Here is a 26,912-nt window from a genome sequence, read left to right as displayed (position 1 = left end):
CATGATGACGGTATCTGTGGGAAGCGGGTGTGAGCCTAGGTACTAAGGTAGGTACTGCATCCTACGTACGTGCCCCTTACCCATGACGAGGGACAGCAGACATGTGCCTCGCGCTCTCTCCTCAGTCAGGTACGGCACGGAACGGATACTGGACGGGTCGTTCCCCAACTCTTCCTGTTGTTGTGCATCTTTATTCCTACATGATTCATGCTTGGATTTTTTTTTCCCCATCTCTTTTTTCTTCGGGGCTCCTTTCCGTCTAGATTTCTTTTCTGTTTTTCTCCGAAAAGCAAAACTGGGACAATCAAATGCATACAGAGTACTTATTTCGTTCTTCACCCTGACTCGGTCACGTTCCTCAGAGGGTAAGGGAGAGATCCAAAGACGAATTCAGAGAATAAAAAAGTTAAGTTGGTTGGTTTCCGACTTTATCTGCCTAATGCATGGTTTCGTAACTTTGGCCGCGGTTAATTGGCCCCTTGGAGAAACAAGATTTGAATCGATCATCATGGGGCTCGTCGGGTTGGGCGCCGCATGGCCACACAGATAGGCATACGATGTACCTCTCCCACGAGGTACTTGGGTACTGGCTGGTGGATGTGCAAGGGTAATGGTAGCATTTTTTCTGCAGGTGCATTGTCCTTCCCGGATCTTTTCGACCTCGACATTTCAAGAAACTGGAGAGGCGTCGACGACCGAGGAACGTCCCGGAGGCCGCCTAAACTTTTCTTGTCCTTTGTCCTCTCGTCTTCTTCTCTTTCTCCTGCCAAACGCGACAGCCCGAGAGCCGTCCAATATTATAATGCCGCAATCTGTAACTAAACGAACCCAAATCGGCAGAAAGGAACCATGTACTGCCGCCTTGTTGAAAGTGATCGCGTGCACAAAGACATGTTTTACGTACTGGGTAGGCGGGCGGGCGGCTTCGAGTCACACTATCGACGGATCAGATGCAAGAGAGACAAGGTAAGTTAGCCAGTGTTCGGGAGGACCATGCCGACACCCACGGAGACAGACGGAAGAAGCCTGTAGATTGTGATTGTGGGGGAGGCCGCCTTGGGAAAAAAAAAGGGTGGAGGGGGAAGGGGTGGGTGGGGGGGTGGATGCGGATTTGTGCGTGCATGCATACCAATGTACGGATACACGTACTATGTATACCACCTAGGTAGGTAGGTAGGTAGGTAGGTATGCAGCCGCGCGCAGTAGTACAATACTGAGAGGAAGAGAGGGAGCAGAATGTGTTGTAAATCGTCCACCGAGAGAAATGTCGAATTGCTACCTGTCTAATGCGTACCCTCTCCCCTGCCATGCCGCCATGTTCACTTTACCGTAACCGATTCCCAGTTCCCACTCGCATGGCACTAGTCCATTAATCCATCCGTCCCCTTTCTCGTGTGTGCCTGTCCACTACTGCTCCAGTACCTAGCCCGGCGTGATATCATGACCTAATAATCAAAAAGAGACGGGTCGGGCCCTCATTATCTTTGGACGATGAGGCAAACCAAGAATGCCCTGCACCTCGCAGCACTTGCACTGCCCACACACCCACGCACCCCACCCCTCCCCTCTCACCCCTTCCCACACTCATACTCACACTCACTACCTACTGGCCTACCTAAGGTAGGGCAGAGAGATACATACCCAGTACGTACTTGTCCATCTTCGCTAGTCCGCTTCTCCACGAGCTCGCCCCGAGGGACGAAAGTGACAAGCAACAGGTTCGAGTCTTTCCGATCCTGTCCCTATTCCGAGCCCGCAACAAGGATCTACGCCCCTCCTCCGAACCCGAGATAATATCGTGAAGCGCCCAGCAAACGATAACTCGTCCAGTCACGTCGTTGCCCTCCTCCCCGCGACTCCACACGCCGCGCCCGTTCTTATAAGTGGGAGACCCCATTCTGGCCTTCTATCCTCGGTTCCAGCCCGGACCAAGTCGCGAAGCAGTCTTGTCTACACCTTTGCCCACTCACTCCATACACTCCCATCTGGCTTTTCGCTCCACACTATCCGTACCTCGACACGCAAGTGGATACACGGTTCCTTTGCCATCCCTGAAAGCGGACGAGAACCACAAGCCCAGACCCAAGCCATCTTCACCCGATCTCAAAGAATCAACCCGCCGTCTTCTCAATTCTTTAAAACCATGAAGGATCCCGTCCAGAGAACCTCTTCTCCCTACACCGATCCAGCAGTAAAGGGCCCAAAGTCACAAATTCTTCACGAAGGAACCCACGCAGATTTACGCAAGAGTTTGTTCCCTCCTTCCTCATTCCCCTTTATCCACATCGCCGTACCTTTTCCCGTCTATCGGACATCTTCCACGTAGACATGCGCTCTGTTTCCCCTTCTTGACCTCCCGTACCCTTCACATAGCCTCGGGAAGGTCTCCCAACCATCACTGCCTACCTTGCTTGAAGAAAAGAACAAACCAGAAGCTAACATGACCACCGCCAAAGTGATCGCTAGCAACGTCAACAAGACCCCTCTCCACCCTAGTGGTGTTGCGTATGTCCCCTTGTTCCCATATCTGGACACGCGTTGCAAAGGATCCCGACTAACATGGCATATCCAGTCCTCACCATGAGCACACCGAGCTTGGTATGATAGTCTATTTGCGAGCCGATCCTCTGCGACGGTCACAGCCACCCAACACCCTGAACTAGTCTAACACGCCGAAACAGAGGAGGAGCTTCACGAGACCGCGCACATTGACTATGACCGAGTCGCCATTGTACGTGCGAAAAGCGGCTTAGGGTTAGGTTCTTGGACAAGTAACTAACCGTGGATTAGATCCCTAACGCCTCCGTTGCCGCCCTCTACGAAGACGCTCTCGTATACGAGACTGGCTCTGCTATCACATCAAGTGGTGCGCTAACTGCCTACTCTGGAAAGAAGACTGGACGCTCGCCTCTCGACAAGCGAATCGTCGAGGAGGACAGCTCCAAGGACGACATTTGGTAAGCACTACTACCCAAAACCTTTCCATTGTACACATCTTGCCGCGTGCATGTGAGCAGCTAAATGGCTGGTTGCTAATTCTTGAATACGTAACCATTTACTAACAGTCGAACTTCCTAGGTGGGGTCCTGTCAACAAGCCCATGTCACCCGAGGTAAGACAAACCACATTCAAGCCGAGTCATGGCTCAGTCGAAGTCGGCACGCTTCCTGTCTGCTCTTTGTTTGTTTCCCGTTTAGCCCAGCCCAGCCCAGCCCAGCCTAGCCCAGCCCGGCAGCAGCAGCAGTAGCCACGTCCCCCAGACACAGACATCAAGCAGGTCTTTCTCGTCACGCGACATCTCGATGAAACAAGTCGCCTTGCACCGCTTTGGCTTTCCCTTGACTACAGCTGTAAAGTTGGTTGAAATCCCAGTCAGCAGTACAGGAGAAGGTCAAGCTTGCCGAGGAACTTGCCGTCGACGAATACGTCATGTTTCAGATCGGCACTGCGACCTCTCTCCATCTCCTCCCGATCTGTCAAGTGCAGAAATTTGAGCATCGATACGTATTGACACTTGTTGGGGGAGAGCATCTCATCGAAATGCTATCATCCAATGTTTCCAGACATTTCCCCCTTTGTGTTCTACATGGGAGCGATGTGTGCTCTGGGCGCAGATTGCGCCTAGAAGAGTGTCGTCATAGCCCTGCAGTCATTGTTACCCACTCCCGTTTCTGTTTCTGCCCCGACCCGAGGGGGGGAAGACGCTAAACCACTTTTCTCATCCCTGTCCCTCGCCCCACCACTTTTCGCCGCCTCCACATCAATGCTTCTCTTCGGCACCCAGATCCACAAATCTGCTGACACGTGAGATTTTTAGGTTTGGAAGATCAACCGCGAGCGTGCCATCGATTATCTGAACACGAGAAATCGCATCTACGTCGTGGATGGTTATGCTGGATGGGATGAGAAGTACCGCATCCGCGTCCGTGTAATCTGTGCCCGCGCCTACCATGCACTGTTCATGAGAAACATGCTCATCCGCCCTCCTCGTGAGGAGCTCGAGCACTTCCACCCCGATTACACCATCTACAATGCTGGCTCTTTCCCTGCCAACAGGTACACTGAGGGCATGACCTCCGGCACCTCGGTCGCTATCAACTTCGCTCAGAAGGAGATGGTCATCCTTGGTACCGAGTACGCTGGCGAGATGAAGAAGGGTGTCTTCACCGTCCTCTTCTACGAGATGCCCATTAAGCATAACGTTCTCACTCTGCATTCCTCCGCCAACGAGGGTAAGAACGGCGACGTCACTCTCTTCTTCGGCTTGTCCGGCACCGGCAAGACCACCCTTTCGGCCGACCCTCAGCGTGCCCTGATTGGCGACGACGAGCACTGCTGGAGTGACCGCGGCGTCTTCAACATTGAGGGCGGCTGCTACGCTAAGACCATTGGCCTGTCGGCCGAAAAGGAGCCTGATATCTTTGGTGCCATTCGCTTCGGCTCCGTTCTTGAGAACGTTGTCTTTGATCCCGAGACTCGCATCGTCGACTACGATGACTCAACCCTTACGGAAAACACCCGATGCGCCTACCCAATTGAGTACATCAGCAATGCGAAGATTCCCTGCCGCTCCGACTCGCACCCCACCAACATTGTGTTGCTCACCTGCGATGCTCGTGGTGTCCTACCTCCCATTTCCAAGCTGGACCGCGCCCAAACTATGTTCCACTTCATATCGGGTTACACCTCCAAGATGGCCGGCACTGAGGACGGTGTCACCGAGCCTCAGGCCACTTTCTCCTCGTGCTTCGCCCAGCCTTTCCTCGCTCTGCACCCCATGCGTTACGCCAAGATGCTCGCTGATAAGATCGAGCACCACAATGCCAACGCTTGGCTTCTGAACACGGGCTGGGTTGGTGCTGGCGCCTCCCAGGGCGGCAAACGCTGCCCGCTTAAGTACACCCGCGCCATTCTCGATGCCATCCATTCCGGTGAGCTGGCAAAGGTTGAGTACGAGACGTATGACACCTTCAACCTTCAGGTCCCCAAGACCTGTCCCGGCGTTCCCAGTGAGTTGCTTAACCCCAAGGCCGCTTGGACTGCGGGCAACGACAGCTTTGAGACCGAAGTTAAGAAGCTCGGCACCCTCTTCAACGAGAACTTTAAGAAGTACGCGAGCGAGGCGACCGAGGAGGTCGTCAAGGCTGGTCCCGTTGTCTAAACTAAAGTTTCGAACCAAGTGCATGCTGCTGTGCGAGCGTAAAGCGTCGTTATTTGTGGGTTTATGATTATCATATCTAATCATTTCTTTGGGTCTTTTTTTGGGAAATGGGTTATGTCGACATCGTTCGACATGAACATGATGCCGCGTGGGACTGCGGCAGTTTTGGGATTCTGTTGTTTTTCTGTTGTATAAACACAGGAGTTTGATCAGTTTTTGGACTTATCTTATAGATTGAAAATGAAAATAAGTTTTACGTCATTCATAGTGTCCCCTCCCCTGCGGGCCCGTCATTTAAATCTCTATCTTTCTAAGCTTTCCGAGCCCGACGCTGCAAGATCCTCCGGTTACATTCGCAAGCGTCTGGCTGGGTTCATGAGCTGAGTAGATTGTACTACCAATAAGATCCCCCCTGTGCCCTCGACTCACCCGTGAAGCTGGTGAGGTGTCTATCTTGGATCTAAGAACATGCATGCCCACGTTGAGGGCGTCTGCTTTCCCCTGATTCTAGGCCTTAGACTGACATTAGTGTTTGGTGACACTGATGTAGGGCACAAGTACTTGGGTCATATCGTGGTTATATACTACTTTATGCAGATAGCTGCAACTTCCAAGCTCACGCCGTTCATCTCACCAATCTCTGGATGAAATCTTCTCGGCCACGATCCAGTTCACGTGCCCCAAAGGCGGCAGGTGCGGTTCGCTGCCACTTTTGAACTCCCAACCATCGGTGCGGGCACCGCACGACTTCATCAATGCCTCGACTTCATCAGGCGTCCTTGTTCGCAGGGCAGAAACATACCCATCAAATACCAATACGAACGGTAAAATTGGGATGAGGTAGGTAAAAATCAGCACCGAAAGCGAGCGTAACCTCCACGCATGCAAGGGCGCCAAGAAGATGCACCCGATGCCGAGGACGGCGGGCATGAGGAAAGAGTATAGGTCGCGGCCCTGCAGTTCGAATATGGCGAATCCGTCCGAGGTCTCGAGTGTATTTTTCAAAATTGCCTTTGCCAGCGAGTCGTCAAAGTGGTGAAAGGCCAGGTTGAAGAGTCGAAAGACCTTCTTGCCTTTCGAGGTATAGCCGTCGACGAGCTCGCGGGGGGCGGCGGCAGCGTCCACGCTATTGGGCTCGTAGCCAATATGATTGCTCTTGGCGGCGGCGCGGGCCCAGGCGTCGGTGTTAGGGTGCAGGTCGGTCAGGATGAAGTCAACAGTGGGCTGCTTTTGAGCTGTGAGGTGGCAGTTGATGTGACGCTCGATGGCAGGAGTTGGCCCGCCGGAGCCAGCGCAGAAGTCAATGAAGGTGTAAGAGGGTAGGCGGGGGCCGAGCATGCGCTGAAGGATTTGGGCGGCGACGCGGGCTGGGGAGGCAGTCTGAAGGACGGGGAGTCTTTGGACCCAGGCAACGTAGAGGCCCTCTTGAACGTGAGCGCGGAGGAAGGACGGGAACCTGTTCAGAGACTATGTCAGTTGACTGCGAAGCAGAGGTGAAGCGGAGGGAGAGGGAGTCGATGCAGTCGTGCGTACCATGGTTGATCGTCGATTTCGAAGAGGTGAAATCGTGGTATAAGAGGCGCCATCGTAGTGACGTTAAGGCGAGAGTGGTTGGTGTTGTTGGGAAGAGCCGTGCAAGCGAGACAACGCTCGATATGGAGCAATTGAAATTCCGAGATATGGGCGGCCAAAGCAGATTCGACGCTAGATAGCACGTGCCTCCAAAAGGCTTCTGCTTTCTAGCTTGTAGGCCAATTCTAAGCCATAAGGGTTGATGCTATGGACGGGTCGATGGTGTGCTTGTTGAGTAGAGGAACAGAGGCGTTCAGTTCGCTTTGCCCCTAGCTGGCGCGAAAGGCTCGAGGGTGTTGCATTCGCTGCACATAACAAACACCTCGAGACACCGAAAGATCCAGAACGGGCAGGGATTCTGTCTCCACGCTGTACAGGTACAGGAACACAGTACCTACCTATCTATTAGGTACCTAGGTATGTAGGTTTGGTTGTTCATTTGACCGTGGCTGAACAACACAGCTGGTATGAGGCTGTGACATATCCACAGGTGTACTACGGGACTGCTCCGTCGGCGATTCTCTGGCGGTGTTTACGTTTTGGGGGTAAATGACTATGTGAGGTGAGGATGATGAAATGGAAGACAACATGACGGCGGAAAGCTACAGGGGAGGGGTGCGGGGTTTGACAGGGCTTTAGTGGAGAGGGAAGCTGTGGGATCGACCCCTTGGGACTTGAAAGCCAATTCAACCTGCTGTCCTCGCCAGGCGTCAACCGCCAACCAGCTTCCTCTTCGGCCTACCTGGATGAAGCCGTTGAGTTTCTGCGATGGACTTCATTGGATGGATGATTTGACATCAGACGATTTCCGACGCACTTAACATACCCTAATTTGATCTGGCCCAATGTCACTGTGTTGCTGCCGCTAATTAGGCCCTTCCTTTGCAGACCGAATGAAGCGAGGCCGAGAAGCAGCAGCCCAACCACCGGATTTCATCCCAGGATTATTGATATTTCCTTCAACGCCTTTCTCGTCCAAACGCTAAGGGTTTCTTTGGAATTCTGAAGCACAATACGACTGACAGAAGGATTGCTCGTTTCCTTCACAACCATTGTGGTGTACGGCTTCAACATGGGTGTCATTAACCCCTTAACAGTCCTCGCCGCGGGCATCGTCTCCGTGTTGCTGTATGCCATTTTTGGCCAATCCAAATTGAAGAGAAACGGTGTTCCGCTACAGTAAGTCATAGGCGAAGCTTCCCACAGATGGGACGGACAGGTCCCGGTCCAACGCAGCACTGATTTGGTTTGCCCAGACGCCCCCCTGGTACCCTACCCCTTGCTGGCAACGGCATTAACTTCTTAAGAGACCGACAAAACTTGTTCGACTGGTTTGCAAAGTGCGAGCAGCTCTACGGCTATGAGACCTTGCAGATCTCCGTTCCAAGCCTCCCGCCTGGCGTCATTATCAGTGACCCAAGAAATCTCGACTACGTCTTCAAAAATGAGGGCATATTTGCCAAGGGCGAGTTCTTCCAAGCGCGGTCGAGGGACTTATTCGGTCAGCACCCCATGCGAATCAGCACCGAAGGGTTATGTTTGCTCACACAGATATAGGCAACGGGATCATCAATGTTGATGGTAACCTGTGGAGGATACAGCGCAAAGCGGGGCTGAACTTTCTCAACACGTCAAACTTGAGAGTCCTGACAGATGTAGCTCTGCCAGAGTATCTATCGCGGAGTGTGGCCTTCCTGGAGGCTAAGGCCGGCAAGGGAACTGTCGACCTACAAGCTGTCTTTCACGAAATCACCACACAACTCATGGGGAAGATGGCGTACAATGTAGGTTTCCTTCCTGGTTAAAAGCCACACAATCCCTGCTCCAGCCAAGTTACTCGTGGGCAAGGACTCTTTCGCTGATGGGAAGTCCCAGATGGAGATGCACGCCGAAGACGATTTCGGCCTGGCTTTCGACTACGCATCCGGAGCAACTGCTGAACGGTTTCAAAACCCGCTATGGTTCGTCAGCGAACTATTTACTGGTGCCCGGTTGCGGAAGTCTTTATCGGCCGTGAAGTCATTCGGACGCAGTATTGTCTCCAACGCAATAAAGGACAGAAAGATTCGTACCGTGAACGAGGAGCAGATTTCCAAAGATGCTAGCAAGGATAGAATGGGCGATATCTCGGGTAGTCTAATCCAATCGCTCTTGGACTCCATCGGGGATGAGCAGCTGGTCGCTGATGCTGCGCTGAACTACCTCTCCGCTGGCAGAGACACAACGGCACAAGCTCTTACATGGACGTTCTACTTGTTAATGAAGCATCCCGAGGTCGTAGCCAAGGTCCGCAAGGAAATCGACCAAGTCACAGAGGACAGTCAGGACACACTTGAGAAGGCCATATCAGAGCAGGGCAATCCAACCTCGATGCCATACATCTTCGCCGTCTTCTGTGAAGCACTGCGCATCTTCCCACCCATCCCCTTCGAGATCAAGCAGGCTGTACAGGCGACCACTCTGCCGGACGGTACTTTTCTCCCCCAGAACGCTGTCATTGTATGGTGCACTTGGGCAATGAACCGATCACGCCTCACATGGGGCCCTGATGCGGACGAGTTTCGCCCTGAGCGTTGGCTGGTTGATGGCAAGGTAGCCAACAAGAGCGCCTCGGAGTTCCCCGTCTTCAACGGCGGGCCGAGGACGTGTCTGGGCAAGAAAATGGCAGAGATCATTGCCGTGCAGGTCATCGCCACGGTGGTTGGCCTTTTCGACTGTGTGAGGGTGGACGACTCGACGAGAGTCAGCAAGAGCAGTCTGACACTCCCAATGAAGGATGGGCTACCTTGTTTTGTGCGCCGCAGGGGCACCGATTCGGGATAGTTAAAACGCTTTTAACAAGCTGTTGCACAACTGTTGATATCAATACACTCTCGCGCGTAAATCATCTATCATCGAGCAAAATGCGACAATCAAGCGGTATATTTGCAATAGATGCATAAAAACAATGCTGCAGCACTAGAAGAACTCGTCATGTAGCACAACCTGGTTTCGATCCAGGGACCTCTGGGTTATGAGCCCAGCGCTCTACCCCTGAGCTATTGTGCTAGTAGTGGGTCTTGCTTTTGGAATCTGGGGAAAATTCTAGGTTACAATAGGGTTTACAGCTCACCCCACTACCGCAGTTTTCGTTCCGAGGTGAATTCAAGTTCAGCAAAAAGCGAACGAATACGTCGGCAAAGAACCAAAAGTATTGTATTCTGCTGGCTCGCCATGGGTGGTACTTGAACAATCGAAACTCGTCCACTGTAGTACACGGCAGCTTGCCTTACATGCCCCATCGTCCCCTCGTTCATTATTCCTATCTGAACCACCAGTTCACCGACGCGTTAAGTCGCCCGTCATGATGCCCACTCTTGACACTATGCCACCAGCCCGTGGGGACAAACAAAGCATCTCCGGGGCCTAATCTGGCTTCCACAATGTCCTCGGAGCCCTCCATACCCCAAACGGCCGCGTTCATCACGACTCTCCCACGGCCTTCCATCATCTCCGTCGTTCTGATGCGGCTATTTCCAGACTGTTGAATCTGCGTCTGCACCCTGCAATACAAGCGATCCCCAGACGACGGGGGAAGTAGACGAATGGTCTTTTCGCCGACAAGCTGACAGAACAGATTTGGGTTGGGGTCTCGGTGCAGCGGTGTGTACGTCGGTTCCAGCCCGAGCCACACGCTCGAACTATAGACATCGCCTTTGCCGGCGTCCCTTACAATGCGCGGGACAGGGAGGTCATCCTGAAGTCCCGGCGGGAGGTCAGGTATTTGGGCCTGAGCTACATAGAGCTGCTTGATTTTCTTCTCGTGCAGTCTGTTGAACTCAGCGGCCTTAAGAAGGAGCAGAAAGGGCGCGGTGAAAGAGGAGAAGCGCGGCTCTGAGGCGTCGGGATAACTAGCGGCATGAACGATGCCGGCCAGGACCGCGCCTATGGGGTCCGAGCCCGAAGCAAGCCAGTGAAGGAACTGATTTGTTGTACTGACAATGAGATTCGTGTCTTCAGAGAGTTGGGGGCTCATTAGCTCATAGGGTAGCATGTGATGCGCAAACTGGTCCATGTAACTAGCGAACGTGACGGTGGGCCCCTGCGTGAGGGCCTGGGGGTGAAAGGCTTCATCGTGCTTGAACCATTTTAATGATGCTGGGAAGGGACTCTTGATTGAGGATGTCGTTGGTTGTTTGAAAAGACGAGGTATCCCCGGACCGAAAGCCGTCTCTCGGAATTCGGAGATGTCGACGGCGTTGAATGCTGTTTTTGTGACTTCGACGGAGGTGATGGTTGAGAAGCTTCGGCCGGTCAGTCTTGGCTTTGGCAACCTGATTGCGCAGCAACAGCCTGGTATGCGAGATACCATTCTCAGACACGGCTCATCCGGAAACGCTCTCTTCTCGGTATAGGTGGACACTGACGCGTGACAAGCATATGGTGCATCATCAGTTCCGGCATGACGCGTGTTCTCTCAAGACTGACATCACGTGGGCGAGGGATGGAGTTGCAATTCGGTGAACGGACATAGCTAGCAGGTGAGAGGGAGTCTCTCACCGAGATGGACGGCCGCTGGATTAAGAAAAGACCCGTTTCACCGGGCAGAAGCACGCGCACAGGCCACGGTTGTGATTGGGTGTAATCTTCTGTTCTAAGCGGGCTGGGCGGTCTGCGTGAGGCACCACAGCCACCCACCACAACTTCAGCTTTTGCTGAGAGGCCCAAATACCACCGCCGCCTTCGCCCCCAAGCAAAAATAAGGACGAATAAAATTGTATCGCAACTCAATTTCGCTAAGCGCGCTGACTCCGATCTTTCGCGAAACCCGTCCTCGATCCACCATCCCCTCTATCGACGGCGTCGACTTTTGCGCTCGATATGCGCCGCGTCTGACCCTTCCGCACGCCCACCAATTACCCCGCCATATTTGCGCCCCTGCTGGGAATACTACTTACTACCCGATATCCAAACAGCCGTACAAAGGCCAGACTTTGACTCCATCCAACGGTTATATCGCGCGAGCCTACTCGCGCTGCAAACTCTCGCCTTTTAACCCGACACCCCATCAATACCACCACCTTGGATTACCTCGACGACATGTCCACCTCTTCGGGGGCCCCGGAGTCTTGGATATCTTCCTTCTGCTCTTTACTTGGCCACGAATACTTCGCAGAAGTCTCTGAGGAGTTCATTGAAGATGACTTCAATCTCACGGGCTTGCAGAATCAGGTCGCCATGTACAAGGAAGCACTTGAGGTATGCTCTTCAAGATTTTCTCGGTGTTCCCCCTATCCTTTGAACTTGCCTTATTCGCTCTCTTCAACCCCCCCCCCCCTCTTCCCCCCTCTTCCCCCCTTTTGTGCTTCTCGAAACCTCCCGCCTTATAGGTTTGAGTACTAACCGGGTACGTTCAGATGATCCTCGATGTGGAGCCTGAGGAAGACGAGGACGAAGAGGAAGAGGAAGACGAAGACGAAGAGGATAATGATTCGGGAGACCAAGACCGTCTCGGCCCCAGACACGACCGGAGACAACATAGCCGCATGGCGAGTGACCTTAGCGTCATTGAGTCTTCCTCTGAGATGCTCTATGGCCTGATTCATCAACGGTTCATCTGCTCACGGGCAGGAATCCAACAGATGAGTGAGAAGTACGAGCTGGGTCACTTCGGCTGCTGCCCCCGAACAAACTGCGATCAAGCAAGGACACTCCCGGTGGGACTCTCTGATATTCCTGGTGAAGACACTGTGAAGCTGTTCTGCCCCTCATGTCTCGACGTCTACGTCCCCCCCAATAGCCGCTTCCAGACGGTTGATGGAGCCTTTTTCGGTCGCACGTTCGGTGCCCTTTTCCTCCTCACATTCCCGGAGTACGACCTCACCAAGCGTGGAGCTGAGGTTCTCAGCAGTGGTGGCGCACGCATCAACGATGACTCGGTCGAGATGATAAACGGCATGTATGCCAAGAACATTGCACCCGGTCTGGGTGCTGGTCGGATATATGAGCCTCGCATCTACGGCTTCCGCGTCTCTGAGATTGCCAAATCGGGTCCACGGATGCAGTGGTTGAGGGACAGGCCGGACGACATGACCGAACTGGACGAGGCGCGCCTCTATGCGGATGAGCACCCCGATTCGGATGAGGACGACGAGAACATGAACGGCAATGGACGGCCCGCACCTCGGCACCGTGCTCCACGTGGCAATGCCCGCCTTCGTGCGCAACGTCAGGCTCAGAACGGCAGCCCCATGAACGTCGAGACAAACGGTGCGGAATCGGAACTTTGAGAGCCGAGCTGGATAGCAGTAATTTTTCCATCCTCTCCGTGATCTGTACTCGGTTCCCGCAATCTGGCGATGACGATCGATGGCACACTTGAGTGCTACGCCAAGATAGAGGCACGAATAGTTGTGGACGGGGGATGGTGGAGCGCGCGAGGAAACGGCCAATACGGATGGATGCCCTGCATAAGGTAGAAGGCGTTTAGGAGGCAAGTCCCGATCTCCCTCGACGAATGGGGCACGTCGCTGCTAAAGGGGGGGTGCATTACGGAAGTAAACAAATCATATCGTGGAACGAAATACGGTTTCGATTCTCTTTGCAGGCGACAACGTCTGCTGTATAGGCGTAATGCGACGGCCATTGCATTTTTGGGGCCTCGGGAAACAGACTATAGACTGCATGCAATTCGTCGGTCAATCCAAGCAACAACCCACATTGTGCCCATCGTGATGCCGGCTTGTGTATGCGTATGCGTTGTGTCATGTTTCGAACCGTTGTTTGCTGTTCCCTTCCCTGGACGCCTGGTTCTCATCCGACTCTTTTCAACATCATTGATAGACACCACACTAGCGCCAACGATGGATACCTCTCGACATTGTCGTAATATATTTCTCTGCAACCGACGAACTACCATGCAAACGAATAACGAGGTCTCATGTCCTCTCATTCTTGTTCTTCCCTGGCAGAATAGTTGGCAACTTTTCATCTCCACTTAACCTCGTCGCACTGGGCCAACATTCACTGTTGACACTGTCCCACATCTCCCTTCCCTGAGATATCCTCCTGTGTATCTAATGCTGGAGGGGTATCTTGGGAGCGAGCACATAAAGAGTTTAGAGTTCATTTCCTCCAAATTCGCCGGAAAAGAAGTTGAATTGTGATTCAATGGCTCAAGAGAACCAGACTCGGTCGTTCATGTCCTCCTATATCGCGGAAATCGGCATCTGCATGATGTTACACGGCGTGACCTTGGCACCGTGGCTGGAACCTTTGATATATTCTTCTCGGACTCTCGCTCAAACAATACAGCGCTCAGATACGGTATCCGCAGTCTCATAAGCCCCGGCTTCTATCCCACGGCAAGCTGTTTATTTCTTTTTGAGAGTGATGCATTTTCTTCTATGCTTCATGGAGCTCCAATGAGTCCTTCGTGCCAATGAGCACTTGCGTATATGGGGCTGACCAGTTCCACGGCATTTCCCTTCGAGGGAGGCAGGCAATGAAAATTATATCCCTCGAGACATGTCTTTTAGCCCAGATCATCTTCAAAACCAAACATCCCTAACGATTCAGCATAGTGGTCTGACGCTGTGCGCTTTGGGTTCGAGGGGTCGAAGCACAGCGATGTAAGGACTTTTCGGAACGACAATAAGCCACCTTGTACTAACAGCATCCATACCTGGGAGGTTGGTCAAGTATCATATCTTCAGGTGCTGTCCTCTAGACCATAAGTTGCTGATTGAGTTGAACTTCCCAGATATGGCAGACAGAAGCCAAAGTTGGCATTAGGGATTTTTAAGAAAAAGATACAAAACACCAAGTGTTATGAGCGTGGCATGGGTTTTTGCCTGTTGTCGCATTAATCTGGTAATGCGGCTAGCAATCAGTATGCATACGGTTGGACATGCTGTCCTCTTTCAAGAGGCTTTTGGCATTGGGGTAGTCCTTCTACCCCTAAACACAGCAGCTGGCTAAGTTGAGAAGAGAGGATGTTGTACCCACCCCAAGCGGCTGGGCCCGGGTTGAGGTATAGGGCTTCGTTTCCCCATGGCGAGTGAACCGGTGTTCGATGATGCTACATGGGATGAAGAGCAGTGGCCGTATTTGATTTTATTCGGGCAAATTAATCAGTGGGAAGTTGCCCCTTTGAGTTCCTAAAGTTGAAAGGCTGAGGTATGAATTGCACCTTCTCATCCTAGGAACGACAGCCAGCCACCGGCTGTCTTGGCCCCTGTGTCCCTCTAGAAGAAGTCGAATGTAAGCATACCATCTCCGTCTTGAATTTGATTACTCCAGCTATGTTTCGCTTTGGCGTCATGATTCCCCCATTTACCCAGACATGGGTAGCGAAGACACACTTTTCCCTCTAGAGCCCAACAGCACACAAAACGAGTGTTACGCTGTGCTATGCTATGCCAGCTGACATAGTCCTTCGGTCTTATCCATAGACTCACCGGCCTGAATCCATCCTCTACGACTTGTTTTCCCGACTTCAGAAATCCACCCAGGATACCGGCAAGATGACCGAGCGGTCTAAGGCGCTAGCTTAGGTGGTAGTCAAGGAGGCGGCCAGTAGCCGCGATTCTTGAGGTCTGGGTATAGCGGCGAACCGTGACGTTGGCAAGTTCATGCCAAAGCATAGGTACCAAGACCACGGCAGATGAGCATTTTAGCATCTTCTCAAGGAGGGAAAGGCATTTGAAGGTAGGACATGGGTGCAGGATGGTCCTAGAAGCGTTTAGAAACCAATACCAACCTACGCTCATGTACCCACAGCTCCGTTTCTGTGAGATGAGATGTTCAGAAAACCAGGCCACCATTCAAGTTGTATTATATTCAGTGCTATTTGACTGGCGTTTGTTCCTCATTCACAAAACAAGCACATTCAGCGTCGAAAATCTGGAAATCTTGTGACGGCCAGCGCCTCACCAGCATAGCGTCGCAACGTTTCTCGCGGCCATGATAAAGGTCAGGTCAGTCGCCGAGTTCCTCAGGCCAGCCAAGGGTTCTAAGAAAATGTCACAGGTTGGCGAAGGGAGAGCAGTGCGTGGTTGCTAATGGCCAAGTAGAGTGATAACATTTTTATCTATCTTGGAGCTAATCTGGCCGAGATGCAGTTTTGAGCAGGGCGTAGGAGTGTGTAAATCTGTGAAAGTCCGGGTTAGCAAACATCCATTGACAAAACAAGTTTGTTGTTGCAAAAGAGTATGTTGCATGTAAGCTACATTCAGACTGTTGAGCTTGATAATTTTTGAATCAACATGGTATTTTCTGTTGGCCGTTCTTAATGGAAGAGATGATCATCAATGTAGCAACCCACGTATGTGTGGGTGTGGTTAGGAAGTAAAAGTAAATGCTTACCAGGTTAGGATATCCTGCGTGCTGGACTGTTGGTAAGTAGCAGGATCGGGCTATTTGAAAAGAGATATCGTGTTGTAGATTAAGGAAAGCGAAATGTTTTAAAAGGATTGAAATATTTGTAGCTGGACGAGACGAGAGAAGTCCAGCGCACGGGCCTCCCCCCCACAGAGGCTCGCTTCGGGCGGCCAGCATTTAGTAAGCAGGTTGTCCCGTTAGGCAGAAAACTCTTAATTGCATATGCTTAAAGAAAATGAGACTACCCCACCATCTATGAGAGAAAGAGGTATGAGAAGCAGTACAATCGCATATACCGGTAACCAAAGAGGTTGCCCACTGCGACCAATACAACCCCGCCGTCAACAAGGAAACCCGAAGGTATACTGCCCTATGCCCGAAAGGGCCCGACAGACCAGGTACCTCGCCAGCGTATGCGACGTGCGTTAGGTACCTTCCATCCCGAATTGGAACAGCCTTGGGCCCTCGATGTGTGCGCTGTGCCCCTGTAAGGTGACGGACGGCCCCTCTCAGTCACCACCACCCCTCATTCTTTTCTTTCCAGCCTGACTGCCCTCAGGAAAGCTCTCCCATTAGATTAGAAAAAGGCCACCTAGACTCACGAGCGCTTTTTGCCCATCCTAGACATACCGATCACGCCTACAACATAGCCTTCCTCTTTTAAAATCAGACAAAATGGCTGGCAGTAAGTCAATTCCGTCCTCCCTCCGCGACCAGTGCGACCAGCCTTGCACTTGCGCTTCGCGTTGCGCTGGCCGTGTTCTTGCCCCGCTTCTCCGACATCTCTACGATTCCTTGTTTTTCTTTTGCCAACATCGAGTTGCAGACGGATGTACGGAAAGATGGCTAACTAAGTTTCAATGACAGACTTTGAAGAGGTTGCAAGTAGGTGCTCCCGTTGCTCGAAACCTGCTTTCCAATGCCGTTGCCGTCTATCTCCGACCCTAAGCCAGACTAACTCCTTCCTAAACGCAAACAGAGCAGTTCATCGAGTTCTACTACAACCAATTCGACTCGGACCGCAAGGGACTTGCAAGCCTCTACGTGAGATAACAACCGATTTTTTATTTTATCTTCATCTCTCGATCGGGTGGCCTTGCGAAGCTAACGGCATAACTAGCGCGAGCAATCCATGCTGACTTTTGAGTCCGCCTCCACCCTTGGCGTCAACTCCATCGTCGAGAAGCTCACGGTATGTGATTCCTGGACAAGAGCCAGAGGAGCAAGGCGCTGCCGCGAGGTGACACTAACACCATTACAGTCTCTTCCTTTCGAGAAGGTCAAGCACCAGGTTACGACCCTCGATGCCCAGCCCACCCTTGAGGGCGGCATCATCATTCTCGTTACCGGCCAGCTCTTGGTAAGCACAAGACTAAAATCCTTTAGGTTAATCAACCGCATTGGAAATTCTCTGACAATTGCGAATCTAGGTCGACGAGGAGCAGCGCCCCCAAAACTACACCCAGGCTTTCCAGCTGGTGCGTGACCCTACCGGCAACTACTTTGTCTTCAACGACATCTTCAAGCTGGTTTACGGTTAAATGTCGTAACTGTTGACGAGATACACGTGCCACTTCTTCCGACGACACGAGACAGAGGCATGAATTCCGGCAGTTTAGAGGAAATGTCGACCTGATGAGATCCAGACATCCGACTTCAATGAACTGGGCATAGGTAGAGGCAGGGAATGAAAGCACCCCCTTCTCCGGTTTGTCTTGGGATTTTGCAAGGAATCAAGCAAGGCTCTGTTTGTCTGCATGACCCCTTGAAAATGGGAGAAATAAGTTTACCATCACACATGTTCAACACCATTGACACCCATCCCCTGATTTCGTAAAATGAACTCAACCTCTCTGTACCATTTGTTTCGTTTCCCGTGCGATGTTCACTTTAGTTCCTTAACACGACTTTTCCCAAAGACGAAGCAAATCTGAAGCCTTCAGATACAGTTGTGGCCACTGCTAAGCATCGCCTCACACTGGCGGGCAGGTGAAGGGGGTATGTCCAGATTACGCCGTTAACAGCGCTCTTTATCTTTCAGCGGACCAGCATGGACGCATCCCCTCCATCGCTAAACACAAGCTGGGCATGCTTTCCGCGGACAATCTCTTCCTCCCCGCCATTGGAAAGGATGCTGCTGCTCCTATGGCTCTTCGGAAATTTGGTGCCAAAGCCAAGGTCACGGATACGACCGCTAGCAATATCAAAAATACATCCGTGGACTGTAAGACCACGCTCCTTCATGGCCTCTTGGACCGTAAAGTTAGCCATCAAGACCTTGACACCAGTCTCGACGTTCATCTCGGCAATCCGGACAGCGCGATGGTCATCGTCCTTGATGCCAGCAAGCTCCTCAGCATTTTGAACGCGAACCGCCTTCAGTGGTGTAAGCCAGGTGTCCAGGACGCCTCCGACACGCGAATCGCCCAGCGCTGCCTTGGCACCACCGCAGGCCGAGTGGCCACAGAGGACAACGTGCTTGACCTTGAGGTGTGCGACAGCGTATTCGATGACGGCTGAGGTGTTGATATCCGTGGGCGCGACGATGTTGGCAATGTTGCGATGGACGAATACGTCGCCGGGCTGAAGCCCGAGTATTGTTGTCTCTGGCACTCTTGAATCAGAGCAGCCTAACCACACTGTTGCCACACCTTGTTAGCTACATAACTGATAAGACGTTGTCGGCGGCGCGCGTGATCAGCAGCCGGTGTGCGTGGAAGCTAGGTAGCCTTACATATCGAGGGCGACTGCCCCGAAGCGAGGTTTTTGAAGAAGGCAGGGTTTTGGTGCGATTTGTACCCAGCCCATGCCTGGTTCGAGCTCAAAGCATACAAGAACTTGTTCTCTGTATTGACGAAGACGCTGTATCAGTAACATGTGAGGGTAGACCAAGAGGGCTCTTAGTGGTACTTACGGTCTTGGAACGCCATTGCGGTCAATTCAACCACTAAGCAACCTGCTTTGCGAGGAGGTTTGAAAGGGTATCAATAAAACTAATACGAAAGGAACAGTCGGAGTCGCCTTATTGCTAGCTAGCCTTGTTTAGACGCAGTGCGGATGAGGGCCAGCTGAGACCTGCGCAGCTGGAGTTGCTTAGCCAAGGAGTCAACTATTATACGAGACCTCCCGATGGTGCTTATGTTGGATCCAAGACAGAGGATCTGGGCCGGCCACCAGAGTCCTGTCTCTTTCCGAGGCTTCGGGTTCAAGAAAGCCCAGTAAATCTTGTGTGGGAGGGAGACTGCCGGTCGGACCTGTGGGGAGCACAACAGCGTTGAGGTGAAAAGGCAAACTTATTTTCCGACAACCGATAATACGCGCAGTAAACTGGTTGGAGAGTCACCAGAGTCGGGGTTTATCAAGTCCAACGTGAGGGGAGGGCGGGCGCCGAATGATGTGGTGTGACCTTGGATCTCCTTGTGGGATTATCCTGCTACTTGAATGTGGGTCAGCCGTGTCGGGCTAGATGCACTATGACAATCCGCCTAAGCAACAGTATATTGAGGCTTTGTCGGGGAAAGAGAAGGAGGGGGGGGAGAGAGAGGAAGAGAGGGAGGGAAGTGCCCAAAGATTGTGTGGGCGGGTGACTGAAGGTGGAACGTGGTATCTAGTGTATGGCATAGCAAGGTCAACCAACTGTGTCAAGGAGACTTACATTGAGATAGTCGGAGACTTGCAAGCAAGGTGTGGGTTGCTTGGGGGGCAAGCTATAATAAGGAAAGCATCAAGCAAGGTGTTTCGAGATCCTTCAGAAGCAACTGAGATGCTGCACGCAGTTTTGACGAAAGAGTATATTGTGAAACTCCACCGAGGACGAGGAGAAGGAGGATGAAGGTGATATAAGTAGAGAACGATGATATATTGCTCGAAGATATATTAGGGTCATGGGGAAGGCAATGACGACAGATAATAGCAGGGCAAGTTCGTGCATCTCACGTCCTTTGGGACTGGGGGACCATGGCACTTCATGAAAAGCTGCCCGCACTCGGAGGCAGAGCCAAGCCTTGGACGAGTCGCTCCGAAATACCAAACGTGTCATCCTGGATTCACCAGGGACTAGCTAGCACACGACAGACGGTAAAGGTGGGAGATGATGGGCTTGAGGGGGGAGAACGGGAGGGACCCCCCCCCCCCCTTTCCGCGACTTGATGCGTCTAACTCAAATTGCGACTTGAAGTGTTTGTCATTCCGGACAACGACCCAAGCATAATCCGACCCTGTCGACCTCGCGGCGCGATGTATCGGCGATTCTTACCGGAAGACACGGCATATCTGACAATTCCTATAACAGCTGTTCTCATTTGACGAAAAAGGCAGTAATGGGACAAGATGGGAACAAAAAGGGCAGGGGAGGGGGGTCCCAATGAATAGAGGCGACGGCGGCATTATCGGTAGTTGACTAGTTGACTACAACTCTGCCCACCAGATCTGGGCAGAAGTATCGTTTGCGTGTCATTGTCTCCTAGGGTTAGCCTTCTCCGCCAGTTGGAGTACCTCCGTCCTAGCCCGGCATGGATCGAGCAAGCATCATACCCTGTAGGCCGCTCCTATATGGACTAGACATATGGCAGTCCACAACAACACGGGAAACGCTCGTCTGATCGTTGGTCCGCTGGGTACGAGCTGTCGGGGATTAGTTGAGTCAAGGGCTCTGAAACAGTCGCGTACCGGTGTGTATGTGCACCTCAACATACTGGCATGGAAGACAAGGTATCTTTAATGATACGTGCTCTCTTTGTCCACCGATTCCTATGTTCTTCCCCCGATTCTGCTCGGAGTCCTCGTTCTGACCAGCATTCCTCTGACAGCTTGGGCGTGTGCCGTGTTCCGAGGGGTTAAACTGACTGACCGCAACCTCTACCCCCGAGTCCTGGGACCGGGAGGGCCGCCGGCATGGGTCATTTGCCAGTCAAGCCGGTACGCCTCATTGACTACAGGAGGGGATGATGGAGAGGGGGACGCAGAGCATGGCAATAAAGCAATGAAGCAGAGCGATTGATGGCTACTAACTAGCCCGAAAGTAGTTAGTAATGCCATACTCGCATTAAACGTCCGGACAGGCGCTTACGATGTTCCCGGTCATACTTTCATTGGCAATTCCTCAGGTAGAAGAAGTGAGCGGAAAGTGGCCCGGCCATTTGTCAAAAACACTCATCAAACTAGCCTTCTCCTCGTCTCGACATGGAGGGACTCAACGCCGCTCTTCACACCATAAAGCGCAGATGCCGATTGTGCTCAGTTATGTACGAATAGGCGTACCGAGAGGATAGGGTGGGGCGGGCCATTAGATCGGAATGCCATTTAAAGTTGATGGCGATGATGCGCCAGTTCAAGGAGGATAAAATAAAGGGTGACTCCCGTCGACAACCCAGACCGGGAACAATCAGAACCTGGGTGGGTGCAGTCGAGGTGGGTTTGCGGCAAGGAAACACACATGGCAGCCGAAATGCGCCATCCAAATAGATAACCGGCCTAGACCGGATGATCATAAATAGACGCAGTGCTGTCTGCTAGGTAGTAATGGCAGCGGACACGCGCGAAGCACGAGGGGGCAGCTTGAGAACGACAGGGGCCGAAAGAAGATAAGCACTCCTGGCTGAAAAGCCAAGAATGCTACGGCATTCGTACCTACATGATTGGGATACACCGCCATATTCGTTGGCTTGGCGTGCGACAGGTCTGGCATCCTCACATACTCAAGTGCAGATCGCATCATTTCGATTTTCTTGGGTAGTGATGCTCGTACCTACAACAATCCTATCTCAGACGTTTCTCATCCTTTTGAAGCACTTTGAGTTTTGTGTCAAGAGACATTGGCAAACTGATCTGGACCAACCCCACCTCCATAAGAACAGTCCTTGTCGCCGATCAACCCCACCGCCAACCATGACCAGGTGCTTTATTTAACTCCCGCTTTCTCTCCTCACATTTACGTAGTCCGCCTTAGTGTCATGAGATTGCATTACTACAATGGCTCACACATGACCAAATGGGAGGCAGGTCGGGCAATTACCTCTCGTCGGGCTTTAATGTCGACAGCAACCTCTCCCTTGAGTCTTCTCTTGCGTGCAAACTCGGGTAGCCTTTTACTCACATATTCGGCATACGACTGGGCGTCGCCACTGTTGACGAGAACCGACCAACAGCCGCGTTGGCATCCCAATTCTTGAAGGTAAATATCATCAATGGCTCAATCGTATCACATATAATTCGGGCTTCCGGCAGATACATTGGATTGCCGTTCACTCAATTGTGGGATATGCGTTCCTTCGGGTCGGAAATGGGGCACGATGCATGGCGACACATGTGAGATGCGCCGTCGAAACACAGCATCAAGGAAGAAAAGCATCAACTTGAAACCCAAAATAGTCATTCCGACGCCATGCCAAATTTTTGTGAATCCGATAGCCTCCAGTGGCCTAGTCTCCTAATACACTAAAGTAGTCCGGGTATTGCTCCATCTTAGACCTTGATGGCGTTGTCGAGAGCCTTCTGCTTCTTCTCGGTGCGCTTCTGGGCCTTGGCGCCCATGATACCACCGCCCCACTGCTTTCTCGCGCTCTCAGTCTTCTCTAGGTAGCCGTCCTTAATGGCGGAGATGAGCTTGGAGAGCTCATTCTTGTCCTCAGAGCGAACCTCGGTGATGGCGAGGACAGCAGCGGTCTAAAGAGTCAGCGCATGAGCAAGAAGCAAGGTACTGCGACTGCAGCAGGAATAGAAAATACCTTCTTGTGGACGACTGTGCCGAGGCGAGCCTTGCCCTTGATGATGGCGAAGGGGACACCCATCTTGCGGCAGAGGGCCGGGAGGAAGATAACCAGCTCAATGGGGTCGACGTCGTTGGGGATCAGGACGAGGGAAGCCTTCTTGTTCTCAATCAGGCCAACAACGTGGTTCAGGCCATACTTGACAGTGTAGGGCTTCTTGGAGACATCCTCTTTCTTCTTGCCCTCCTTGATGGCGGTGGCCTCCTTGACGAGACGCTCCTTCTTCTCGGCCTTGGTCTCGGGGCGGTACTTGTTGAGGAGCTTGAAGGCCTGGGCGGCAGTGTTGCGGTCGAGGACGTGCTGGAACTGGGCGATCGCAGGGGGACCTTGAGGCGCATGTTCAAGATCTTCTTCTGGCGCTGAAGACGAACATACTCGGGCCACTTGACCATGCGGGCCAGGTTACGGCGAGGCTGGATATCCTGACCGATGCCAAAGTTGCGGGGCTTGCGCTCGATGAGAGGGTTCTACAGCGCGTGGTCAGCCGCAATGATGCCGCGCGAGTATTGGGGAAGAGTGAGCACAATGGACTTACCTTAGGACCCTTCTTGGAGCCAGCCTTTCCCTGAGGGAAAGGGGCGGGAGCCACCTTCTTACCGGACTTGGGAGGCTGTCATTGAGAAAGAAAGACATCAGCGAGTTGTCCAAAGCAACTTGAGTCTTCCCTGAACTCTAAAGAGAAAGACGGCGAAGCATCAGAGACAGATCCCCAACGCCTCACACGTCCCCTCCAGCCAGAATCATCATCGTTACCCCGTTCCCAACACGCAAGCATGCCGGGAGCAGACGGGAAGATGGAAAATCATATCCCAGCGCGCATGCGAGCGATGGCTGGATAATTTGCCTCGAGTGCGAAAAGAATTGTCGAAGACTCAATATGTACTCACCATTTTGTCGGTTGTCGTGATACTGCCGTGGGCGGGGGTGAATGAGGGACGGACACAAGAGCAAGTGCAAGTGTCAACAGTTTTTTCGGCGGACGAAAGAAAAGACTTTCAGATTCGCGGTGTGGGCCGAGAGCGAGGGAAAAAAATAAAAATTAGGGCAAGTGTGGCCGTAGACTCTCGATAAGGAGTCGCCTTCCCGGCTTGGACAACAAGCTAGTCTTATCTCCACGTGATCTTGATGCACTAACAGATTCTGTCATCTTTTGGAACTCTGAACACTATGCGCAGCGTTTGATTGGCATGCTTTTTAGACAGATCTGGGGCTGTGTCCCATGTTGGCTACTCGACTTCCTTATTTCCTCATGGCTGTACCAAGGCAGTTCATCACAGAGTCTTTTCGAGAATATCAATACTACCGATATGTGGCGTGAGTGTCTGGAGGCACAATGAACTTTTTTCGGTAGTCCAACTTCTTGCTGTTGGGGTTCACTGAGGTCCAACATGATCACTGACACAGCATCCGACGGGTCAAGATCTTCTTACCTGGGCGGTACGTACCGAGAGAACTTTATAGCCAGCGTCGCCAAAAAAAAAAAACCCCCCGTTAGTCTTGCCTCACCCCAAGGTCGTCGGTACATATTATCATGCACGCAGTTTCTCGGCTCTGTCTGATACCCAGCGCAAAACAGTTTTATCTTCACACGTAGATTCGGTCCATCGATCTGGTCTACCAGCATAACCCCGAGGCGTCCCCAACACTTGCTCTCGGTCGTTGCTCAACTCCTTTATCAAACTCTGTAATCAGGTTCCCAGGCCATCACACGGAGCTTCGATTCCAACGCGTGTTAGGTTGACCGATAACAACCCCCTGCTGAAGACTGGAGCAAAGCTGAATCACCGTCGCGACTGTTCGCTTCAGCTGGAATCATTACTCTTCTGCAAGGAGCCGACACATTGTATCTAGTCCTCAACGGCAAGGCACTGCCGTCGCCGCAAGCTACCCAAGCGCAGTCACCAACATGGCTCCTGTTCTGTGCGCCAAGTGCAAGACGGAGCGCGCTCTCGTCAAGCGTCCTAAGAACCATCAGAAGCTCTGCAAGAACTGTTTCATCTCGGTCTTTGAGGAGGAAGTGCACCATACGATCGTCTCATCTGCGCTGTTTTCTCCAGGAGAAAAGGTGGCTATTGGTGCTTCAGGCGGCAAAGACTCGACCGTCTTGGCGAGCGTTCTCAAAGACCTCAATGAGCGTTATCATTACGGTCTGGATCTTGTGCTTCTTAGCATTGATGAGGGAATCAAGGGCTACCGAGACGACTCCCTGGAGACTGTCAAGAGAAATGCCACTCAGTATGAGATGCCTTTGACGGTTATTGGGTACGATGAGTTGTATGGTTGGACTATGGACCAGGTCGTCCAAACCATTGGAAAGAAGGGCAACTGCACATATTGTGGCGTGTTTCGTCGACAGGCGCTTGACCGTGGGGCCAAAATGTTGGGCATCAAGCACCTCGTCACTGGCCACAACGCAGATGACGTTGCCGAAACTATCCTAATGAACCTTTTGAGAGGCGACTTACCTCGCCTAGGCCGAAGCACAAGCATCGTCACTGGTGACGACACCTGCGATGTCAAGCGCAGCAAGCCCCTCAAGTATTCATATGAGAAAGAGATTGTGCTATACGCACACCACAAAAAGCTCGACTACTTCAGTACCGAGTGCATATACAGCCCTGAAGCATTTCGAGGGACCGCTCGTACCTTGATCAAGAATCTTGAGCGGGTGCGGCCAAGTGCCATCCTCGACATCGTCCGCAGTGGCGAAGATATGGCACGTCTTGTTGCTGGTGGACAAAGTAGTACTTATGCTTGCAAAGGATCTTCTGCCCGCGACGCTGAAGATGATTATACTACTGGGTGTGGGTCGCAGCAGGGCAAGGCTTCAAAGAAAGAAATTGCTCAGTTGGATGCAAGCCTAAGCCAAGCAACTATTGATGATGATCTTGAGACAGACTTCACCAGGACTGCAGCTGCGGATAACAGAACACAAACCAAGAATCAACCTTTGCCAAACCGAGCGTTACCCAGCGTCCCTTTACAGACATTGGGCAAGTGCGAAAGGTGCGGTTACATGTCCAGTCAGGCTATATGTCAAGCCTGTTTGTTGGTGGATGGTCTGAACAAGAACAAGGCGCAAATTCGTATATAGGCTAGAGCTGGTTTCGGCTCAAGAAGGACAGTACCCCAGTTGTTTCAGTAGCCTGCACAGTCATTTGGTCAATAAATCCTCAACATGCCTAGCCTCTACTGCCACATGCCAGGGTTGCCAAAAAAGCAAACGGTACCACTGGGTAGGTAACTAGTTTGTTGAACTGAAAATGGTGTGTAATTGGATAGCTGGAGTCGAAGAGACATCGTAAGATGCCATACCCTTCTAGTAGAATACATGTTTTTGGTATCCACCTCCTTCTACGAGATGCGCTTCTCTAACTATGCCGTATGGTTAGCTCTTTCCAAAAGTGTTCACTCAAGTAAACATACTCTCCAAGGGTTGTTCAGCTCGAAGCCTGGAGGCGCTTCGTGGTTTCCAATTTGTCCACGCAGGTCGCCCGTAAGTCTACGGTCTCGGTCCATCACTGGGAATCGTTTCTATTAGCCCGAGGTCGAGTGATAGATAGGTAGTTCGGGTTCTTGAGAGATACATACTTTGCTAAAAGCATGGTCTGATTAGTATAATGTGCTCATAAACGAGTCCAGGTAAAGAGTACTTACCCGATCCCACTGGTCCAAACCCCAGCGAGGCTTCTTTCCACCGTTCTGGATGCCCTTAATGACATGCAGTCCGGTACCGGTGACACCAAACATCTGTATAGACCTTAGTTCCTATCATGACAGCGCAGACGTCATAGCTGGCGCAGGGCAGCTCTTACGGCAATCATGATTCCATAAGGAATCAATGTCTCGAAAGGAACAGGCATTATGGTGGACGGCCGTTCGGCAAATTGCGGTCAATTATGTATCTGTATATTTCGAAAAGATGCAAGGCTGACAAGAGCGACAGCTTGCGGTCGGTTTGTCGGCAGACGAGTCGGGGGGTGTCAAACTCCGGTTTCCCAAGGTTGACAATCTGGTTGACTGAAGTGATGCGCTGCCGCAGGTGCCCAGCA

General features: G+C 52.1%; 10 protein-coding genes and 1 non-coding gene across 11 annotated transcripts; 5 read left to right on the top strand and 6 right to left on the bottom strand.

Moving 5' to 3' along the window:
- Positions 1–1,969: 1,969 nt before the first annotated feature.
- Positions 1,970–5,476, top strand: LY79DRAFT_331182 (phosphoenolpyruvate carboxykinase). Its single transcript, XM_060552497.1, has 7 exons — positions 1,970–2,249; positions 2,457–2,505; positions 2,573–2,598; positions 2,682–2,731; positions 2,791–2,957; positions 3,079–3,112; positions 3,818–5,476. Exons 1-7 carry the CDS (start codon positions 2,144–2,146, stop codon positions 5,159–5,161), a joined length of 1,776 nt encoding a protein of 591 aa, XP_060410934.1. The 5' UTR covers positions 1,970–2,143; the 3' UTR covers positions 5,162–5,476.
- Positions 5,477–5,791: 315 nt separating this feature from the next.
- Positions 5,792–6,747, bottom strand: LY79DRAFT_521828 (uncharacterized protein; the record flags this gene model as incomplete). Its single annotated transcript, XM_060555387.1, has 2 exons — positions 5,792–6,617; positions 6,695–6,747. 2 exons carry the CDS (start codon positions 6,745–6,747, stop codon positions 5,792–5,794), a joined length of 879 nt encoding a protein of 292 aa, XP_060410933.1.
- Positions 6,748–7,357: 610 nt separating this feature from the next.
- LY79DRAFT_563081 (cytochrome P450) lies at positions 7,358–9,799 on the top strand. Its single transcript, XM_060558525.1, has 4 exons — positions 7,358–7,912; positions 7,990–8,234; positions 8,291–8,517; positions 8,609–9,799. Exons 1-4 carry the CDS (start codon positions 7,806–7,808, stop codon positions 9,554–9,556), a joined length of 1,527 nt encoding a protein of 508 aa, XP_060410932.1. The 5' UTR covers positions 7,358–7,805; the 3' UTR covers positions 9,557–9,799.
- LY79DRAFT_563080 (JmjC domain-containing protein) lies at positions 9,690–11,234 on the bottom strand. The gene has a single exon (XM_060558524.1). The coding sequence runs from the start codon at positions 11,082–11,084 to the stop codon at positions 10,035–10,037; it is 1,050 nt and encodes a 349-aa protein (XP_060410931.1). The 5' UTR covers positions 11,085–11,234; the 3' UTR covers positions 9,690–10,034.
- Positions 9,710–9,781, bottom strand: LY79DRAFT_t204. The gene has a single exon. It is a non-coding gene; the product is annotated as a tRNA-Met (tRNA).
- Positions 11,235–11,812: 578 nt separating the features above from the next.
- Positions 11,813–13,002, top strand: LY79DRAFT_592587 (casein kinase II regulatory subunit; the record flags this gene model as incomplete). Its single annotated transcript, XM_060561442.1, has 2 exons — positions 11,813–11,971; positions 12,130–13,002. The coding sequence occupies 2 exons, from the start codon at positions 11,813–11,815 to the stop codon at positions 13,000–13,002; spliced, it is 1,032 nt and encodes a 343-aa protein (XP_060410930.1).
- Positions 13,003–16,953: 3,951 nt separating this feature from the next.
- Positions 16,954–17,634, top strand: LY79DRAFT_592586 (nuclear transport factor 2 domain-containing protein; the record flags this gene model as incomplete). Its single annotated transcript, XM_060561441.1, has 5 exons — positions 16,954–16,978; positions 17,073–17,137; positions 17,214–17,285; positions 17,355–17,453; positions 17,524–17,634. 5 exons carry the CDS (start codon positions 16,954–16,956, stop codon positions 17,632–17,634), a joined length of 372 nt encoding a protein of 123 aa, XP_060410929.1.
- Positions 17,635–18,130: 496 nt separating this feature from the next.
- LY79DRAFT_582230 (carbonic anhydrase) lies at positions 18,131–19,023 on the bottom strand (the record flags this gene model as incomplete). The annotated part of the gene is made up of 3 exons (XM_060560243.1): positions 18,131–18,732; positions 18,828–18,938; positions 19,008–19,023. The coding sequence occupies 3 exons, from the start codon at positions 19,021–19,023 to the stop codon at positions 18,131–18,133; spliced, it is 729 nt and encodes a 242-aa protein (XP_060410928.1).
- A 3,532-nt stretch (positions 19,024–22,555) lies between these two features.
- Positions 22,556–24,007, bottom strand: LY79DRAFT_672200 (ribosomal protein L7Ae/L30e/S12e/Gadd45 family protein; the record flags this gene model as incomplete). The annotated part of the gene is made up of 5 exons (XM_060564024.1): positions 22,556–22,756; positions 22,819–23,130; positions 23,187–23,327; positions 23,396–23,470; positions 23,996–24,007. The coding sequence occupies 5 exons, from the start codon at positions 24,005–24,007 to the stop codon at positions 22,556–22,558; spliced, it is 741 nt and encodes a 246-aa protein (XP_060410927.1).
- A 759-nt stretch (positions 24,008–24,766) lies between these two features.
- LY79DRAFT_521844 (PP-loop family protein) lies at positions 24,767–25,954 on the top strand (the record flags this gene model as incomplete). The annotated part of the gene is made up of 1 exon (XM_060555389.1): positions 24,767–25,954. One exon carries the CDS (start codon positions 24,767–24,769, stop codon positions 25,952–25,954), a length of 1,188 nt encoding a protein of 395 aa, XP_060410926.1.
- A 260-nt stretch (positions 25,955–26,214) lies between these two features.
- Positions 26,215–26,723, bottom strand: LY79DRAFT_672198 (uncharacterized protein; the record flags this gene model as incomplete). Its single annotated transcript, XM_060564023.1, has 4 exons — positions 26,215–26,235; positions 26,287–26,394; positions 26,518–26,610; positions 26,676–26,723. The coding sequence occupies 4 exons, from the start codon at positions 26,721–26,723 to the stop codon at positions 26,215–26,217; spliced, it is 270 nt and encodes an 89-aa protein (XP_060410925.1).
- Between the last annotated feature and the right edge of the window lie 189 nt (positions 26,724–26,912).

This window comes from Colletotrichum navitas (genome assembly GCF_030913465.1).
Source record: "Colletotrichum navitas strain CBS 125086 chromosome Unknown LY79scaffold_61, whole genome shotgun sequence".
Lineage (NCBI taxonomy): Eukaryota > Fungi > Ascomycota > Sordariomycetes > Glomerellales > Glomerellaceae > Colletotrichum > Colletotrichum navitas.
This window is presented reverse-complemented; position numbering and strand designations above follow the sequence as displayed.